The 21,064-nt window shown below is 38.3% G+C and overlaps 1 protein-coding gene across 3 annotated transcripts in view; it reads right to left on the bottom strand.

The window, feature by feature from the left end:
- The window catches only part of LOC134753392 (segmentation protein cap'n'collar-like), a 169,695-nt gene that overhangs the window by 147,892 nt on the left and 739 nt on the right, over positions 1–21,064 (bottom strand). Inside the window, exon 2 of one of the 3 annotated variants that reach the window (XM_063689281.1) lies at positions 9,774–9,872. In XM_063689281.1, coding sequence (XP_063545351.1) covers positions 9,774–9,857 — 84 coding nt within the window. In that variant the 5' untranslated portion in view covers positions 9,858–9,872. Of the gene's footprint in view, positions 1–4,607; positions 4,898–9,773; positions 9,873–21,064 lie in introns of those variants that run through there. The other 2 variants (XM_063689279.1, XM_063689280.1) reach the window with 2 other exon arrangements.

Genomic DNA, 21,064 nt, shown 5'->3' with positions numbered 1-21,064 from the left:
ACAGTGATTGATTGCTTATTAAACTTTCCTTAATGGATAGGTATGAGATAAATAATACGATTAACGATTACTAAACAAAGAAAACTACAATTGTTTCAATAAATAAGTAAATGGCACTTATTTATTGAAACATTTATGTATTTTTGTTTTGTTGGCGTCCCAAATAGCTATACCCAAGCTATACCTAAAGATTTATTACCATTTTTCTGTATCGATTGTATTTTTAACATTTATGTTATGCATTTAAGTAACTTAATCACTGGTAAAAGGTTAAAGGTAGTTATGTAGTACACACCTACCAATCTGCTAACTTTAATTTGCTTGGTTGTTATGCCAGATTTCTAGACCAATTAAATGCAAACGTATTTTTTAACCTTGTTTATCTACCTCTATTTATCTAAGTTGGCAACCTTGCATATTGTTTCTGCTGGTATGTTTTTGCTTAATTTTGTAATAGTCAATATAGTCATGTATTTGTTAGAGTCATGTACGGAGCAGAAACCTGGACGCATGCAAAACACTTTTCACATGCGCTGTCTACGCAACATTTTAGGCATAACTTGGCAGTACAAAGTGACAAATCAAAGGGTTCTTGAAAAAGCGCAGGTGCCCAGTCTTGCCGCTCTTCTCAAACAGAAACGCTAGCGGTGACTGGGGCATGTGCACCGGACGGAACCCTCTAGAATACCTCGACGTGGCTTGCTTGGTGCAGTTGCGTATGCTAAAAGGAACATTGGAAGACCGATGCGCTTTAAAGACTGTGTCAAGCGAGACATGTCAGCATTTGAAATCGACTACCATGCCTGGGAAACCTTAACTGAAGACCGTGATGGATGGCGCAAGCGTGTTGTGGATGAGAGAAGGCTATGCGACCAAGCCTGGTTTAAAGCGTTAGATAGCAGGTGTCGCAGAAAGCAAACCGGGACTGGAATCTCAGGTTGCATGAGCTTTCTCTGCCAAAAATGTGGGAGGTCGTGCCGCTCACGCATCGGCCTCCACAGTTACCAAACCCGTTGTTTTTTTTTATTTTATTACAAAAAGGCAAGCATTTGACCGCAATCTCACCTGATGGTAAGTGCCGATGCAGTCTAGGATGGATCATGCTTACCTAAAAGATGTCTATTCACTCTCGTTTTAAAATGATCCAAGTTATAGTGAACTGGGAATAGATTTGCAGGAAGTGAATTCCACTCCTTAGCCGTTCGCATGATAAAGCTGGATGCATAGCGTTTATTTATTTATTTATTATTTATTTTAACCAACCAATAGAATCACTTCATTTAACTGTTCTCGCTTAGCGCAGCTCTAGTGGACAATACTCTATTGGTTCTTAACAAACACATCCTTCGCTACGCATCCTCGCACATCTCTGGTGGAAATGCAGCCCTACGTGTTAATGGATATTATATACTTGATGCTTAGCCCTCATTTTGTATGAAATGTAAGACAAAGACAGTACGATTCTCTCTGTCTATGTTTGAAATGAGACAATCCTTTGACAATCTATAGAATAAATTGACACGGCTGTACAGCCGTTAGCCTTTGCCTTAAAAGGGATTAAACATAAATTGTATTGTTTATGTTAGAACTAGCGTCCGTAAAGTTGGCATTAAGCACTTCCTCTTGCATAAACAAGTGTGTTCATAATTTATAAGTTTTATAACCATAAACTCGTAACGGTTCATGGTACAGCCGTTACTTTTTTTAATGACTTACAACTAGAAAGGGATCTATGATTCTATGAAAATATTTTTAATTTGTGGTGTGGCCAGGGGGCGCCACAAGCCTTCGGGAATTGTCATATACTTGGAAATTTCGACCCATGCCACCGTGGCCGGATAGCCGAGCGGTTCAGGCACCTGTCCGGTAAACGGGGTACGCTGGTTCGATTCCAGCTCTGGACACTGGAGGCTTTGGTCATTTTTTTCCTTCGTATGACATTTATTTCGGGATCTATGATCTTATCTTATACCTTTAAATAGTTTAAACGAGCAATTCTTGTATATATCTATCTATATATATTTATTTATATATTTCGTGGAACTCGGAAACGGCTCTAACGATTTCGATGAAATTAGCTATATGGGGGTTTTCGGGGGCGAAAAATCAATCTAGCTAGGTCTTATCTCTGGGAAAACGCGCATTTTTGAGTTTTTACATGTTTTCTCTCTGTTGTCTCCCAGATATTTACTATGAATGTATTTTTAAGTATTCTTGGATATACATATGTAGGTAGGTACATACTCACATTAAAAATCTCTAGTTAACAAGCTACTCTTCTTTTACACGCGTGTGACTGATAATTGGGCAGAAAATTATTAATTTACCATTTGCGCTCGTGTTTGGCGCCAAAAACTAAGTGCAATTTAAAAATGGCTGAGAAATTTTCTCAGCCAAATTATAGGGGGTGATTTGTCGACAAAATTATAATGGCTCCACTATAGCTGTCCATACACATTGTAGTGACACGTGCCAAACACTTAAGATTACTACATCCGTCACTAGTAAAAGTAAATACTAATAAACTAATAATGTATCAAAGTAATAAATAGATCCAACTATCTTGCCAACCCACCTACTAACTTCGAAAGAGTATAAGCGCCAGTCAAATTAATGGTTAAACGGTCTATTTAGAGTTAATCGAATGGTAGCTATATAATTAGAACACTCTCTCTAGTTACGTTACGACATGTGTAATGCCAGAATTACTAACTAGGGCTGTCTTAACCATTTTTAGGGTTCCGTACCCAAAGGGTAAAGACGGGACCCTATTACTAAGACTCTGCTGTCTGTCTGTCTGTCACCAGGCTGTATCTCATGAACCGTGATAGCTAGACAGTTGAAATTTTCACAGATGATGTATTTCTGTTGCCGCTATAACAAGAAATACAAAAAAAAACAGAATAAATTAAATATGTGCGGCTCCCATACAACAAACGTGATTTTTTGTCGTTTTTTTGCGTAATGGTACGGAACACTGCGCGTGCGCGAGTGCACAACCTAGGTACCTATATTGCATAATATTTCATAACACTATACGTACATATTACTGATAAAAAAATTATCAGAAAGCCATCAAAATGCAAAGAATAAAATTGTATCTGTTGTGCTTAAAATGGCTGTATGATGTCACAACAGTGACTTATGTAATAATGCAAAGTCACAGTGACATTTTATGTCAATGTAAACTTTAAACATGCTTAACATGAACTTAACAAAAACATAAGCAGAATTAAAGAGTTATTTGCTGTTAGAGAGGTGTAAAGACAAAAAAAATAATGTGGCCAGAGTTTGACAGCCAAACGACAGTGTATCGCACCATGTTTTGTGGTAACGTATGTATGGATTTGTATAGCACAGGGGTTCCCAATATTTTCAGTCTGCGGTGCACTTGTAAGTTTAAAATTTCTGCGGCGGCGCCCTAACCTAGCTAGGCCATTCGAAATAAATAGGCAACATGAGGGCACAGCGGCGCACAGTTTGGGAACCCCTGGTATAGCATCACCTGCTATAGCCATCAAATATGAAGCACTATTTTTTCTTACACATTACACCTCTACTACTTTCAATAACCCTTTGGCAGAATGCAAGGGGCCTAAGTAGAGAAAACGTTTTTGGAGTACAACTAGGCACTGTACATTTAGATAATAAATTAAAAACAAAATCTATTATTTTATTGCCAGTATGAAATATTTGTATAAACTTTTCAAAGTGAATCTTGTTATTTATTTACTTGCGTACTTATAATAAACAAATAGTTGCATAAGTCATCAACAGGCATCGTAAACTGCGAGTGAAATCCATTGAAGTACTAGGGTTGTTACTTAGTCAAGTCAAGTCAAAGTACGTCATTTCAGTTTACGATGCCTGGCCATCAAAAATCAGTATTCTATGGTTATTTGTAAATTATGGTTTTTATACAAGGGCCTGACACTCTTTAATAGGGATAGATAGTCTTATTGCGATTCCTATAAGAGGAAAGAGAAAAAAATGGTGCCATGCTTTGTCTTTATCACCGACCGGGTGGCATCATAGGAAGGAGGCAATGGCGAAATAACGAAATTTGAGTGAGAAAAAAATCCTATGCTGCCCAAATTTTATATGAATATTCTTTCTCTTACCCCCGGTCGCTCGGTGGCGCGTCTATAACTACTTGTATATACTATGTCTATGTTTTTAAAAAACATTAACAAAAGACCATAGATATAATAGTTTTTAAAATAGTACCATATTAAGAGATAGGTACTTTAGAAATGCAAATGAAGTCATCCAACCCTTTGTCCTAATGTTAAAACACTAATTAGGATCTTCTTGTGTATAACAGATTCTGATAAGAATTGATCCAACTGATTAGATAAAAACTAACAACATTGCTTTGTCTAAAAAGGTTATCACAATGGTAATGAAAAAAGAATGTCATAACTTCGTTTTTCTACACGATATTCAGACGAAGGAGTCATACGTTTTCCTGCTTATTTAAAAAAAACAAAGGTGACTAAGGCATTAAGGTTGCTGTAACTGTCAATAATTGAGGTTAAACCTTTCATATTATTTTGGTCTTGCAAAGAGACTTTAGAACACTAAACGCTTGATAACTATTCCGTTACCTTCGATAGTTGTCCAAACCTACAAAAACAGGTAAGATTCCGTGGAAAAAACAGCTAGAATCGCAGTTTAATGCAACCCGCAATTTCACTGTCACTTAACAGGAGAAAGGCACTGAAATCCACTCTTCTTTGTTGCCGGTTCGCAGTTAAAACACCAAAAGAACATCCAAATTTAAATAAACTGATACGAAACAATGATTTCAACAATATTTTTCAAGTTTTCACTACACATAACCGCACTAACCACAATACTTAACGATAGCGAAATCGTTTTGCAACTGACTTCCGATCGAAGAACTACGAACACGTCATGCTGACAACTAGAGCGGGACAACGCTATCTAGCACAACGAAAGGTACGATATAACTCGATTAAATTACAGAGGTTTGCAATTCGTAAGGTTACATCACATACGAATGATTTTACACTATGATCGGCTTATTATGCTACGATAAAGTAATGATAAACCGGCTTTGTGTTACTTTGTGTCTTCTAACTATCGAATAGTAGTTGATCTTGCTAAGTCACGGTTAAACATCGTTTACCTGATAATTATAATGCGGAAGCAAACTATGAAATAAAAATAATGATTATGCACAACTGATCTAGCTTATTTTAATAACAGCGCCATCTTTCGACGAGTAGCGGAACTTGTCACCGAGTTAGCATGTGTGAACGTTTGGCTATTCCTTGGTAGATGGCGTTGCCATCGCAGTAAACTTAAAACCTGCTCTCATAAAATATCGCATGGATGGTCTATTATTAAATAATTGTACAAAATTGGAGACAGATTAAAGGTATAGTGCTCAATTTGTGGCCAACATATGATTACATGACATGTACACAAACACAGGTAAACAGATACCTACCGTAATTACGTAAAAACTACTTCGAACACGACAAAGAAATAATTTTAATAGTCAGTTGACCAGTTTTTCCTTGTATTTGTATGATAAACCTAGCGATGACGCACATTGTTACCCGCTGATGAGTCTTGGCATGTTCTAAACATCTTCGGTTTTATGCTTATGAAGTTATTCGTACTTATTAAATATATTGATAACGGGTCACTCACGTGTTTTAAGTCGAAAACGCCCGACATGTTTCACTCCGTACCGAGGAGCGTCATCAGGAGCTTACCTACGTCGACGGTGACGGACCGGCGCAGACAGCAGAATTTATTCGTACCTATTAATATTTATGGGCTGTTCTGATTCTCAATGCGTAAACCTGTAAGGGTGGTATGCCCAGGGCCGGATCTAGGGTAGAGCGAGTGGAGCGGCCGCTCTAGAGTCTAGGCGCCGGGTGGCAAGGGGGGCGCCAAAATGGCAAATGAGAAATAATAGTTTTAAAAGACGCCAGTGTGACGCGGGCCCAAAATACGGTTCGTTTTGCTTTTGGGTAAAAAGCTTCAACGAAGGGCGCCAAAACCCGATTTCGCTCTACCCTGATCAAGGACTCGGGCCGGCACTGGGTATGCCACTTGTCCAATTTGTTTGTCCAATGTCAATGCGTCTCACTCTCATCTCTTATTAAGCAGAGACGCAAATACACATATATTGGACCAAGATATTGGACATATGGAATAGCATCACTGCGCTAGTTTCCGTCCATGCTCTAAACTTCGTCCACTTGACGGATTAGAAAATAATATATTTCATCTCTAACAATCTAATTAGCTATTTGCGTAATATCATTTTTATGTAGATAGATATATTGTTTAGAGCTGGGCTCTTAAAATAGTTTGACAAGAAATGGGGTTGGCCGGTCGAAGTGTTTAGCAGATGGCGCCAGCATAGCTTGCCCTGTCAATCCCTAGAATGAGAGCTAACGCTTATGAATTCGCCGCTAGGGGCGCTAGAGTAGATGGTGGTCTGTTCCAGTTCGAAATGTCAAATGTCACTTGTTACTTCAATGACTGACAGCTGTTCTTTAGTCTTTTGGACCACCATCAACAGAGGCGCCAACTGGTGAGCAAAAAAACGATAGCCCTCATTGTGTCAAATTTTTGTTTTTTTTTAATGGAATTTTAAGCCCTGGATGCCAGCCCTTTATGCCAAATCTCATAGAAAAACCGGCCAAGTGCGAGTCGGACTCGCGCACCGAGGGTTCCGTACTTTTTAGTATTTGTTGTTATAGCGGCAACAGAAATACATCATCTGTGAAAATTTCAACTGTCTAGATATCACGGTTCCTGAGGTACAGCCTGGTGGACAGACGGACAGACAGACAGCGGAGTCTTAGTAATAGGGTCCCGTTTTTACCCTTTGGGTACGGAACCCTAAAAAGAACAAAAAAAAACTATACTGATCCTTTTCTTTTGAGTGCTATTAATAGTGTAAGACAAAGATAGTATGATTCTCTCTGTCTATGTTTGAAATGAGACAGTCCTTTGACAAACTATACGTAGGAAGTGGCACCCTCATTTATTTTCTACAATTTCTTGTCGCACTATGACTGTAGATAAGAATGTTAAAATTATAAAAACAGATAAAGTCAAATACCTATTATAAATCAAGTTAAGTTTGCCTTTATACTTGCTTTATACTAATGATAATTACGAATGTTATTTTTCCTGTTTTGTTTTGATTTTAGTACAATAAAGTTACTCCTACTACTAAATCACAATTAGCGCGACATTTCGTTACAGCGCGGAAGGCGGCAGCTAGAGTTCGTTTAAGCATGTTTAAGTTAACAGAACAAGTTTGAACAGAACAGTGTGGGAGTGTCATTATAAACATCAAATATTCATAGAAATTTGGCATTAATGATGACATTATCTTACTTTGTCATTGCAAATGCGACGCAGAGTTAGCTTGGTCCGACTGCCCAAAGCCCTGAGGGCTTGCCGCGAAACACGTTCGACGTGTTGCCTCTCTGTCCCACTTACGTACCAATTTACAAGTGCGACAGGGAAGCAACACCGTCGAACGTGGTTCTGAAAAGAACGCAGGCATTCGAAATTTTCCTACTTAGGAAGTCCAGTAATACCTGGGGCGTCCGACAGGACATCCACCTGCTAGGCGGCCGGGTGCGTAGCCAACATGCCAGTCGTTTACGCTCCATAGCGAACGAAACGCACCTGTCACTGTCACACTATGGAAGAGTGATAGAGAGACACAACTAACTAACTCACTAACTAACTGAAATCGCTCTATGAGGATTCCAGTGCTTGTGTGAGGGTAAACGGGTCGTACACTGAGTGGTTTAGCATCGAAAAGGGTGTTAGGCAGGGGTGTGTAGCGTCACCGTGGCTGTTTAATCTGTTCATGGACAGTAGTTTGCATGATTTGAGAAATGATGAATGTGGGCTGAGAATGAGTGGGTTACCCGTCAAATGTCTTCTTTACGCTGATGACCTGGTATTGCTAGCGTCATCGGGTGAAGAGTTGCAGGAGATGGTAACTAGAATGCATGGATCTTTTGAAAGGAAAGGAATGAAAATAAATGTAAGTAAGACGAAAGTTATGGTATTTGAAAAGGAGGAATATATGACAAACTGTGAAATTTTGATTGGTCAAGAAAGAGTAGAACAAGTGAAAGAGTTTGTGTATCTGGGAACATTATTCACTAGGAACGGTAAGCATGATAAAGATATTGAAAGGAGAGTGAGTGCTGGAAATCGCGTGAATGGGGCACTTAACGCTTTTATGAGCAGCCAGAAGGTGTCGCAAAAGGCACGGTTGGCTGTGCATAGAGGGGTGCTGGTGCCTACACTTATGTATGGTAGCGAAAGTTGGGTATGGCAGAAGAGGCATCAGAGCCAAGTGAATGCAGTAGAAATGAGAGCGTTGAGAAGTGTGTGTGGTGTGAGATTACAAGATAGAATTAGGAACAGTGTGATAAGGGAAAAGTGTGGACTGAGCGAAGATGTAGTGACAAAAATTGAGAAAGGTATGTTGAGATGGTTTGGACACGTGGAAAGAATGAGTGAAAGAAGGCTAACAAAGAGAGTGTATAAGGGAGAGGTAGAAACGGGAGTTGGAAGGGGCAGACCTCGGCGGACTTTCTCTGATCAGATCGGGGAAATCCTGAAGAAAGGCCAGGTCAAGAGCACCCTAAACCGGCGAGCGTGTATGAGGAATGTTATGAAAGTGAAGGAAGCGAAAGAGGTATGTCAGGATCGTAGCAAGTGGAAATCCGTGGTCTCTGCCTACCCCTCCGGGAAATAGGCGTGATTATATGTATGTATGTATGTATGTAACTAACTAACTAAACTAACTATTTTGACTCAGAGATCCAAAGAGAATCTTGGCCTCCGAAACGAGAGCGTGCAACCTGTCCCGATCCTGCCCAACCTGCCAGTTACTGTTAGTTAGTTAGCTACTAGTTACTTCCCGAAGCTGAAGCAGATCCGCCGTCACACTGTCTTCCCAACGATACCTGGGCCGACCCACCGGACGGCTATCAGTCGGTCGTCCAAAGAACGCCCAAAACACAGACACACAATGAGTTTCGTTATCGTGGCGCAAACGCGATTGTCACCTTGCCTAGGCACCCAGGTACGCTCTTTTCACACTTCGATCCTCACCCATTCTCTCAAGACACGAAGGCAGATCTGCGCGAACTCCAAGTCAACAGTTGGCGACTTGGCAGCAAGTGGAGTACAGGCGGGATGATCAAATCGACCGATTTGATCAGAAATGAAATTATCGTCAATCTCCAATTGAATCACCAATTTTAGATTTATGATGATATTTGTGCCTCTAAAAAAATGCCCCCAAACGAAAATACTAGCGTCACAAATTGCTATTCTTGCGTCCGCACCTCCATTTTATCGGTAATATCGGTCGTAATCGGCGAGCTAAATTGGCGTTTGAGTCCGCACGGCCTGATTTGATCGGACAATTTAATCAGATTGGCGAAAAATTGTCCCGCTGGACTGGGCTTGAAAAGTAGCGCAGGACAGAGAATTGGCGCTGTCTTGTGTCGGTGGCTGAAGCCAAGTCTCATCGTTGGTCAGTTAGCCAACGGAGTAGTAGTGGCAAGGGCATAACCAGCCAGTGAACTGGGGGGAAGTTGATATCGTCGGAGGCCTAGGGGAGGGGGGAGTGGAGGCAAAGACCACAGAGGGGCATACATTGTATGTAAGATTTGAGCTCAGCAGAGGTAGCTCCCCTGCCTGCCCTACGCCCATGAGTTAGTACCTACTTAGGAAGTACATACCTGTATATACTTCTTGCTGATGGAAGCCATGTCCTCAGGGTCGGGGCTGAGGCTCCTCATCCTCGGCAGCACGTCGTCCAGCATGGTGACCAGCGTGGCCTGTAATAAATAAAAATAAATCTTGGGGATAATCATGGGATAATCTTACACATAATCACACATCATCCTAGAGGTGGCAGCCGCTGGGATCTGTAGCACAATGCTGAGCTTGAGCCTTTTTGCTGGCACAAGTGGCCCACCATCATCATTCGCTTGCCCTTATCCCATTCATTTGGGGTCGGCGCAGCATGTCTTTTTCTTCCATGCCTCTCTCTCGCTCGTCATCTCATCATTCACTTTTGCTGGCACATATTTATAGTAAATTCATTCTTTATTTCAATATGTATTGAATGTTGATGTATCACAGAATCCATGCCCATAGCAAACATAGACTTCCGGCTCGGCATTATCATGAGTGAAATCATCAATACAGAATATTTTGTATTCAATTTTAATGACATGAAGCTGTTAACATATACATATTTATTGTTAGTGCTTTAGCCTTCTACGACCCAATTTTTATCTTAATTAGGTACCAGAGACTGATAATATTACATATAATATTTATTTTTAGATAACGTTTTATCTCTTTCTGTGGGTGGTTACGTAATTATTTCTAGTATAATTTGACTATTTACATACGTAAATTGGTGCGTTATTATATGCTGCGCTGATTAAAGTCGTAACTATGGTGGAAAACAAGCATATGGTCTATCTGATGGTATGCGTCGTAGTTTGCAACGGCAGCTTGGAAACATGTACGGACGGCTACTACCAGCTTGATACTGATATATTCGCTAGCGTGTGCGTAACATACTTTATATGCATCTTTGTAACTTAAGAATAAGTTTGGAAGATTGTTGGATCGTTTTATTAATTATGAGTATTACTATAGCTCCATTTTAAATTGGAATACATTATTTTTGTAGCAATAGCCTTAAAAACCCATCTCACCCCCTTTCATCCCTTCTCTCCCCATTCATAACCCAACTCTCCCCGCGAATTTTACGGTACATCGACAAAACTCACTAATTACAACCACAACCATATTAGTACTAAAACAAGGTTGATTTTTGTTTAATTAGTTTTTAGTATAATATTGTCTTCGGTTACCGCGATAGTTACTCATGAAATAAAACTATGAAAACGGATTATATCGCGTATATTGAATTTATAATACATCCCGACGTTTCGAACTCTTTACAGCGTTCGTGGTCAACGGGTGACTGAGGAAAAATTACAAAGTGCAAAAATACCCACATACTAAAATAATGAACAATCATAGACTACAAACTTTAAGGCTGGTTGTACACGCAAAATCGGTTCATAAGGCTAGTTATACACTACAATTATTTTAAGTAAAGATATATATATATACGCGATCAAAAACTAATAACTAGTTTTTAGTAATTAATAAGTTTTGGCTGTCACCTGACGACATTTAGATAACTGTCCCAGCGTCATCCGTCATCGGTCATCGCTAACGAGTTAGACCAGTTAATTTAACAGGATATTTATGTATGTGGCCAGTTGTGGGCTATAATGGCTGATATGCATAATAATTTTATTAGATTTATACAACTTTGAACAAGGCCATTCAGCGAGGTAATGCCGCCAGTATTTTTGGCACATTTGGTCCGGGGGATAATCAGAGTGGGGGGTAATATTTGATAATCAGTGGGGGGTAATATTTGTTGTCATTTAGTTTTACTTTTTCGTAGGCTTATTTTAAGACACTTATTACCCTTTTTCTGCAAATAAAATTATCGGCTAAAAAAACTGAACAAAACATTTTAAGGGGCTACCCGAGGTTTTCATCGATTTTTGACAAGTTTTGAATCGTATCTCCTCCTTTTGTACTACATATAGAATTATAAGACAAACGGCTATCGTTTCTTCAATCTTTTATCTAAATTTTTGTCTACCGGATTTTGAAAGAAACGAACACTTATTTATTTATGATTCTTTTAAACATTGTCTAAAAAAACACTTGTTTCGTATCTCGATTGCTGTTAAGGATCTTACAGATACGAAATCTACATATTTGGGTTTGTCTATGACGTCTCTAAAAATGTGTCTAAGGTTTTAATTTTAAACTAATTAACCCAAAAGTTATAGCCTGAAAACCAGTTTTTTGGCCTAAAATTGTTCAACTTTGATGCCAAATATCTCGAAAACAATGAACTTTGAAGTAAATATGGGATACTATATTGCTTAAAGCGATTGCTGTTATTATGATAAACTACAAAAAACATTAGAAAACTAAGGCCTTCCGATCGAAGGTCATTGGGGCATGGGATCCCCTTAAGATACGCCATCTTCGGCCTGTGTCCGCGAGATGTCCGCCATTTTTTGCGTTTGACGTCTGGATGCACTTCATTGAGGTGCGGAAACATAATTATATACGCCTCTAGTGTACCTATATACAAATTACCTCAATGCATAGAACCCTGTAATATTGGGCCAGCCAAATGTTGGTCAGTTTGAGGAGTACAGTTTAATTTATTGCTCGTGATACATCTCACCCGGTATACGTACGTGGTGGTAACTAGTAGGAATAACCAGACAGTCGCAGTTTTTGGTAGGAAAGTTACGGAACCCTAAAACCCGCGTATAAACAAATCACGCACGTGTATTGCGCACGCGTTACACGTACAGTATGTACTTTAACAACTCCAATAGACTTGGCGAGAATATACCATAACATCATTGTCATAAAGGTCACGGCTTCGTGAAGTAAATTACCTGTCGGTCGGTACTTAATCACAGTCATCATGCTATAACAATTGCCATTGAGATAACAATACCGTAAAATGGGGTGAGTAGGTTTCGCGGGGAAAGTTGGGTTATGAATGGGGAGAGAATGTTTGAAAGGGGGGTGAGATGGGTTTTTAGGGCTACTGCTACAAAAATAATGTATTCCAATTTAAAATGGAGCTATAGTAATAAAAAAAAACCGATTCAACAATCTTCTAAAATCACCTTTGTATGAAAACCCATCTCGCCCCAATTACGAGGGACTACGGGGTGAGGTGGTTTTTCCTGTTTATCGTCAAAGTTATGAAATGGAACTACCCAAAATAAAATAAAAGCTAAAATACAAACGTCCGGAACACTTAATACAGCATTCAGTTTGCATATGTAAAAATAAAATGTTATCGAGGTTTGAATGTCAGTTTTGCTCCAACTCACCCCATTTTACGGTATAACAATTGCCATTGAGATAAAAGTAGTAAGTACCATTATTATTACTTATTACTATCACTACACCTTATAATACAAAGTCCCCCGCCGCGTCGCGTACTCAAAAACTACTGAACGGATTTCCATGCGGCATCAATAGAGTGATTATTGAGGCAGGTTTAGTAAACACCTAAAACTTGTTACTATATTTATTATTTTTATATGATATTGACCCATATTCTTTCACTGATGTTAAAATTGTTAAATAACAAACGAAACCGTCAACGCCAACGTCAGAATAGGCCAAAGGTTGGTATTGGTGGTAGCGCCATCTGTACGAGAATCAAATTTTCTTGATTTCCGCGGCACGTTTTTTCCTTAGACTTTATTCATCTTATACGGTCTTTGGTTCTAGTCAGTACCCTATCAGTTTTGATTTCCTTGAGTGTCGAAACTTACGTTTTTTGCGGCATGAACGGCCGTATCTTTTTTAAGGTTCCGTACCCAAAGGGTAAAAACGGAACCCTATTACTAAGACTCCGCTGTCCGTCTGTCCGTCTGTCTGTCTGTCACCAGGCTGTATCTCATGAACCGTGATAGCTAGACAGTTGAAATTTTCACAGATGATGTATTTCTGTTGCCGCTATAACAACAAATACTAAAAAGTACGGAACCCTCGGTGCGCGAGTCCGACTAGCACTTAGCCGGATTTTTTACGTTAACTTAGAAATTTGATTATTTCACAGCTTCTTAAATTGGGACTGTAAACCTGAGTATACGGTTTTAATTTCAACTGGATACCTACACGCGTTCCTGAGATAAAGGGTCTTGACAGACAGACGGACGGACGGACAACAAAGTGATCCTAAAAGGGTTCCGTTTTTCCTTTGAGGTACGAAACCCTAAAAAATGACATAAATGATGACACTGCCACACTTTGTCATTGCAAATGCCATACAGAGTTCTATAGACTCTGTGTAACTATTAGTATTCTTCAAATGGCATGGGTACGGTGACAGCCTGACAGCCGTCATCTCAATACATATTTTCGTTATAAATTTTAGTACTCGTTATGTGAAAAATACTATGACACGTAATTTCCTTTTCATCACATTCGCTCAGTAAATATAGAGTTGCACGCAGGCTTAGCGGGAACTATAGAAAAAGCGTTTTCCCTAGGGAGTTATGAAGTTTCTAGAGAGAGAGAAAGAGAGATTTATTATTCAAATGTTATACATTAAGTTATACAGTTTCCTTCAAAACTGTTTTCACAGTTTATACTTAACGGTTTTTTATCTTTATACTTCATTTTTAACCGACTTCAAAATTTCAAAAGGAGGAGGTTCTCAATTCGGTTGTATGTTTTTTTTTTGTATCGCAAGTGTGATGGAAAACATTGTGCGTAGCTCGGGGCGTAATAATATTGCAAACGAGAGTATAGTTAAATCGCGATGGCTTGCCGGAGTGATTTAAGGCGGTTCCATCGGTGTGCCGCTGTCACTGTCACATTTCGCAAGAAAGAACGGGAAAGATCATACGCGCCAAGTGTCAATTTTGATCGAATTTTGTCGATTTTTATTTATTTTAAAAACGTTACCTTACAATATCGAAATTCGAAAGCTATGAAATTACTATTTAAGTTAAGATTGTTTTTTCTTCTTTTTTTGTTTATAGTATCACATAATAAATAACCGAGTAAAGTAGGATTAAAAAAGTCCGAGTTAGAGGTTACTTTGGGAATTAATTGTGTCGATCGAAGTCATAATTAGTATATCGGAAGCTATGTTGATAAAGATAATATAGTCAAGAACTACATATATATTTTTTCCACGTCTACGAATATCAACGCCTCTTAGAAAATAGTTATTTGTTATACAAGGGTGCAAAGTTGTATTTTACCCGCGAGTGTGGAATTGATACACGAGCAAGCGAAAGGATTCTATAGTTGAACCACGAGCGAAGCGAGTGGTTCTAAAATAGAATCCTGAGCGTAGCGAGTATTTCAACACACGAGAAGTAAAATACATTTGCACCCGTGTGTAACACAAAACTTTTCCCCTCACTATAGCGAGGAAAGGGCAACATCCACAGGCGTTAGATCATCTTCATCACTGGAATCACTCATTTTTTTTACGATAATACGATATTATAACAGAAAACTCTGGAAGTTGTGTATTTTTACGTGTCGGAGTCGGTGAGAAAATTTTTGTTGACAATGTTGACATTTATGACGATGCGTTTTGAAATTGCATCGACTCAACTTGTGCGTTCAGAATTACATTCAACATCATTTAAAAAAACAAATGTTTCTTATGGAATTTAAGGTTTATGACTTAAAATCATTGAATAAAGCCAAATTTGGTATTTTTTTATTAAATTCTCAAACCATTTATTTAATGATAATTAATATCGAACGAACCATTATTATGAGCGTTTTACGTTTTGTTATCTGTCAAAAGCTACTTAAACCAGCTCCATCCAAGGTCAAATTACTTTCCCCACTAGTGGATAAAATGCGTTTTTCCCCGCTTGTTTTGAAGGATAAAAGACGGCTTTCCGAGCTAGTGAGGGGAAAAGAGATTTTTCGCCTTCTGGCTCAGGGTACCGCCTTAATATAGACTCGAGTTTGCAATATTATTACGCCCGAGCTACGCACAATGTTTTCCATCACACTTGCGATACAAAAATTAACTTACGCCCAATGTTGCACAATGTACTATCGTTCCCATACAAAATGACCCTTTTTATAATGTATTCGTCACGATGGAAATACCCTGACCCTGACCTTGGATACCTAATAACACTTGAGGCGGTAAATCAATAATACTACCACTAGTCTCAATAGCATATGTACTTACTCACAGGCAAAGAGAGAACTCACATGGAAATTGAGTAAGTATAGAAGCTTATTGTCATGTCATAGTAAATTTTGTATGATGAACCTATATTTTTGATGTTAGTTACATTAAACAAATTTTTACAGTACATCTGGTGCTCCATTACGACACCCTGTGCTATAATAAGCACATTACGTTACTAAGTCGAGAATTTACAGGGCCATATGTGTTATGTACCTACTGTAAAACGTTGTACGATACACGTGCGAAAACGAGGGGCGATAAATTAAAACACATCCGAAGGGAGTGTTTTAAATCGACAGGAGTTGCGAATTACCTATTCGCACATGCATCGTACAACATTTTACAGTACATATGGCCCTTTAAATTTTCAATATAGTTACGTAACTATTATCGCACTAGTGCGGTAAAGTATTAGCACCAAACGTACTGTAATAGTACATTTCGATGCTAGTGCGGAAAGTATGTCATTACTTCACGAGTACCGAGATATCTTGCCTCGAGCCGCAGGCGAGGTGAAGAATGACATTTCCGCACGTGTATCGAACGACGTTTTTTAATTTAATTCAAAATATGTGTAAACTAGCCATACTAACAGAAGAATATCACCATGTTACTAAACTAAAAGAACACAAAAGATGTACAAAACTAAGAAGTCTACAGAACCAAAACAAATATTGTATACCCAAATATAACAACATATATGGAACTAGGCTGTACACATATATATTACCTAAAATATTGAATGATCTGCCAGAAGTTGTTTGTGCTAAATATTTAAATGGTAAACATATAAAAAAAGTCGTTAAAATGCACTTATTAAAAACTAACGACACAAGCTATGTATACTAAGAATCATATTTATGATGATATAGGATATAGGATATAATATTGTTTTTCTTTATGTTATTCTCGAACTCCCCATCGGCACACAAACCTCCATAAGGTTTTGCCTACGATGGGTCTTGTAATGATCTAAAACACTGTAATTTGCTTCCTTATTCAATAAATTAAAAAAAAAAAATACAGTTGCGAAAAAATAAGAAAAACAACCAAACAATAACAAAAATAAGAAAGACATCATGAAGACATTATGAAGAGGTGTTTTTGTTTTTTTAGCTGGGTGTTATTATTATTGAACCCACTTCAATGAAAGTTTTTTTTTTATATATGTTCTATAAGACAGAAACAAATGTAAATATAAAACATTGTACTATTATTAGCCAAATATCGTTAATTACGATTATTTGTGTATCGTACATTTATAAAAACTATCGAATGTTGCCTTTGGAAACTTAAAGCAGAAAAAAAACGCCTCTTCTTCTGTCAAAGGACAGGCGTTCCGTTCCATTCAGACAACTTATTAAGAACGGTTTTTCAATATTCAATCTAAAAAAAAAATAGACGTGTTATAATGATGAAGAGGTAAGTAATAAAATACATAATATGTATATTTTTCGTATTCTTACATTAATAGTAGGTTTTTAGGATGATTACGACGTTTAAAGGCAACTAATATTAACCTCATCAATAAGTCATGAATTGGAACAAGAATAAATTTAAAAAAATTGGAAAGTAAAAAGCACTAGTTCGCGAAAACCAACTTTCCGCACGCTAAACAGCTACGTAAAGTAGCACTTTATGAGCAACTGTATTAAAAATAACTATTTCAACACACTCGCTCGTAACATGCAAGTTATTGAACCGCTTTTAGGTTCATAATCCCAGATATTAAACACGCGTGCTTTTTCATTATATTATAGAACTTGTTAGGTAATAAATGATAATCCGACTGACTTAAGAAGGTAACTGATTGCTAATAATATGTATAGAAACGGAGCCTTCTTAAATTTGTCGAGTAGATTTTACAACACGGACTGGCGGGCGCCGGCGCCCCGCCGACCGCCTGCCGGGGCCCAGTCGGCCCGCCAGTTTACTGTTTTAACAATAAAAATTTGATTAATATGAAAGTTTCCTTTTCTTCCTCGCAAGTGTGTTGAAAAACGTCGTATGAAACGCGTGTGCATTGGTCATTACACACATCGGCTTTATTATTGCGCGCTCGCTAGGTACAGCTCGCGCGCACAACGATTATTACGTTTACGATCTATTACGAACTTACTTCTATAATTTAACGAACCGGAATAACATGTTATAATTTATAACCACACATTGCGAAAACCGACTAAAAGGTCACAGGCGGATCAAATTAATATTCTTTCGTAGCCAATTTTAAAACTATTGCGAAACCTGACCTACAGGAAATCAGTGACAAAATATATACAGGGTGTCCTTAGCCATTGGACAAAGCCGAAATGTTCATATGCATTAGCGTATTTAGAACCAGTATACAAAGTATCATAACAACAGGTGTAGCGGTTACGAAGAAATTAACAAATTACGATTTTTTTACTTTGGAGTAATTTTAAAAAATGTAGGCGCGAAGGGTTGTCGTCCCATAGAAAATTTGAATTTCGCGCCTTTTTCTACTGACAAGATTTGCTTGACCAACTATACATACAGATTGGTCCCGTTTTTGTCAAAAAGCAGTTCTGATGATGGATCCATGAGGAATCGAGGGAACTCCTTAAATGTTAAAGGCATACATATAGTGATTTTAGTATTTTCATCAACAAATCAAGCACTTACGTTTAAAAAAGTGACATTTGATGGAAGTGGAACTGCTGATGATGATCAGAACGGAACTCTTCAATGACGCATAGTTCACGTTTGGCGATTTGTCCTCTTCGTTATGTTTGTTAAGCAAGTTAAGTTTTCAAGAAACATTTTTGTCAAACTCGAGTTCTGATGATGGGATCCATGAGGAATCGAGGGAACTCCTCAAATGTAAAAGCCATACATATAGTGATTTTTGTATTTTTATCCACAAATCCAGAATTGCCATTCTAAAAAGTGACATTTGATGAAGACACGGACCCGGACTCGGATCCGGACCCAGACCCGGACCCGGAAATGCTACTAAAAAGTGGGTTAGGTGGGTGGGTGGGTTTTGCACTGCGATTCTCACAGAATAGAACTGCTATCAGAAAAGTAGGTTAGGTTAGGTTAGAACTGCGACCCTTACAAAAACTTGCAAAAACGAAATGCTACTAGAAAAGTGGGTGGTTTTACCTCCTTTTCTACATAATTAGGCAAAAGATGCTGTCTTTTTCATTTCAATGTCTGGAATCTAAGAGTGCACCATCAACAATAAGTAAACTTTCAGCGGCATCCCCCATTGCAGTCGGTTTTTTTTTTCTTAAAAATTATTTATTATCTTATCGTGGACTTGTAGCGAGTGATAACAATTTTAGGTCGAGTTTTGTTTTGGTGTTACAATCGTTTTGCGCCTCATGCCGTGCCCACGTGGTTCATATCACTCAAATTATCATATCATGTTTATGTATTAAATAAATACATGTATAAAACAGTTCCGCCATATATAGTTACCAGATTCTAATATTTATAGACCATGTTAACTATCAAGGGAGTTAAGGAGTCTTTGCTATTATACAAACGCCATTAGATATATCGGAGCGGCCAAGGTGCTCACAAATATCTGAACACGCCTCTATTGTCAAGTCGCTAGGTGCGTGTTCAGATATTTTTGAGCACCTCGGCCGCTCCGATATATCTGATGGCGACTGTACCTTCCTTACCTATAGATGACAAGAAAACCTATTAGAAATAGAAATGTGCATCCAAGCGAGAGTCGGACTTTATTACTACGTTTTTGAGCCGACCCTAAGGGTTTGAAAAAAATCACGTTTCAGATTTAAAACAATTGTTAATAATTGTATCATGTTCGGAACCCTTGGAACGCGAGTCCGACTCGCACTTGGCCGGTTTTTACTAGTCTCGTGTCTGCCTTGCATAGTTTGATAAAAAATAAAAGCACGCTACAATAAAAACACATGTATTACTAGGTTATTTCTTGAAACATAATGATACCATTATATCTACTACTCTGAAAAAAAAACTCGTATCTTGTTTTGTCAATCAAAAGAAAAATGTTGTAACTATATGTATGGGATGCATACAGACTTAGCTTTTAACTTTGAGTAGCGTATGAGACGAGATTTTTTTCAAAGTATACCACTTGAGCTTTAACCTTAATAAAACAGATAAGAAAGTTGAATTCTTATAAACGATTTACTGACATTGTAAGAGATTTTAATAGGCAACAAAAATGTACCTACTGACACCAGTGACACCTATCGACAACTTACTTCACTTTCATTTAATATGTTTTGGAAAGAGATGCAAATAGCGTGAGTAGCATGACTCCAAACCGGGAAGTAAATGAGGTACGGTAGCTATTACCCCTCAGTATTGGCAAAGATAGATATAACTCCGTAATAGATGGATAAAGTCTAAGGAAAAAACGTGCCTCGAAAATCAAGCTTTGATTGTCGATCAGATGGCGCCACTACCTTTGGCCTACTCTCGGATAGATGGCATATTTAACAATTACCTATAACGTGCCTCGTCTGTATCGCACTCGTCCAACCTTTTACGTATATTCCGAAATTAATGCAAAACTTACACCTTGCGGTACTAAAACGTTACGCCTCAATAACATAAATACAAACAGTGTCTATTGGACCTTATGTCTTTCGTAATAAGGTTGTCTTTTGTTACGAACTGTCAGTTAACAGTGTGGGCGATGGTGCACACGCGGCTCTGACGGCCTACCGCGAACCACGTTCGACGTGTCGCCTCTCTGTCGCACTTGTAAATTCATATGTAAGTGTGACAGAAAGGCAACACGTCGAACGTGGTTCGCGGTAGGCCCTCTGATCAGCGATCCATTGTCACTAATCAATCCGCAACACTCATGAAACTAAAACACCCCTCGCACTTCGCGTTCGAAAATTATTTGATAATTTAAAATCGGAAATCTGCCATCCTGTATTTTAAGGCCCGTCCAGACGGGATAATCAAATTGACAATTTGCGAGCCGATTAATTTCATTTTTGCGTCCATTTCACAATCGCCAATATAAGATTGGGAGAAAAATTGTCCCGCCTGGACTGGCCTTTAGCAATCTACCTACGGCCATCCTACGGCCTACGTAAAAATGTTACTTGTATCGTTTCGTAATAAGTGTAATAACAGAAAATCAAAGTGAATGCCTCCACTCTACACTACATCAAACTTATGATTGAAATATAGTTTTTATCCATTACATTTTCTACTTTAATACAATAT

Source organism: Cydia strobilella, chromosome 26 (genome assembly GCF_947568885.1).
Source record: "Cydia strobilella chromosome 26, ilCydStro3.1, whole genome shotgun sequence".
NCBI lineage: Eukaryota > Metazoa > Arthropoda > Insecta > Lepidoptera > Tortricidae > Cydia > Cydia strobilella.
Note: the sequence above shows the minus strand (reverse complement) of the source record. Positions and strands in the feature narration are given on the sequence as shown.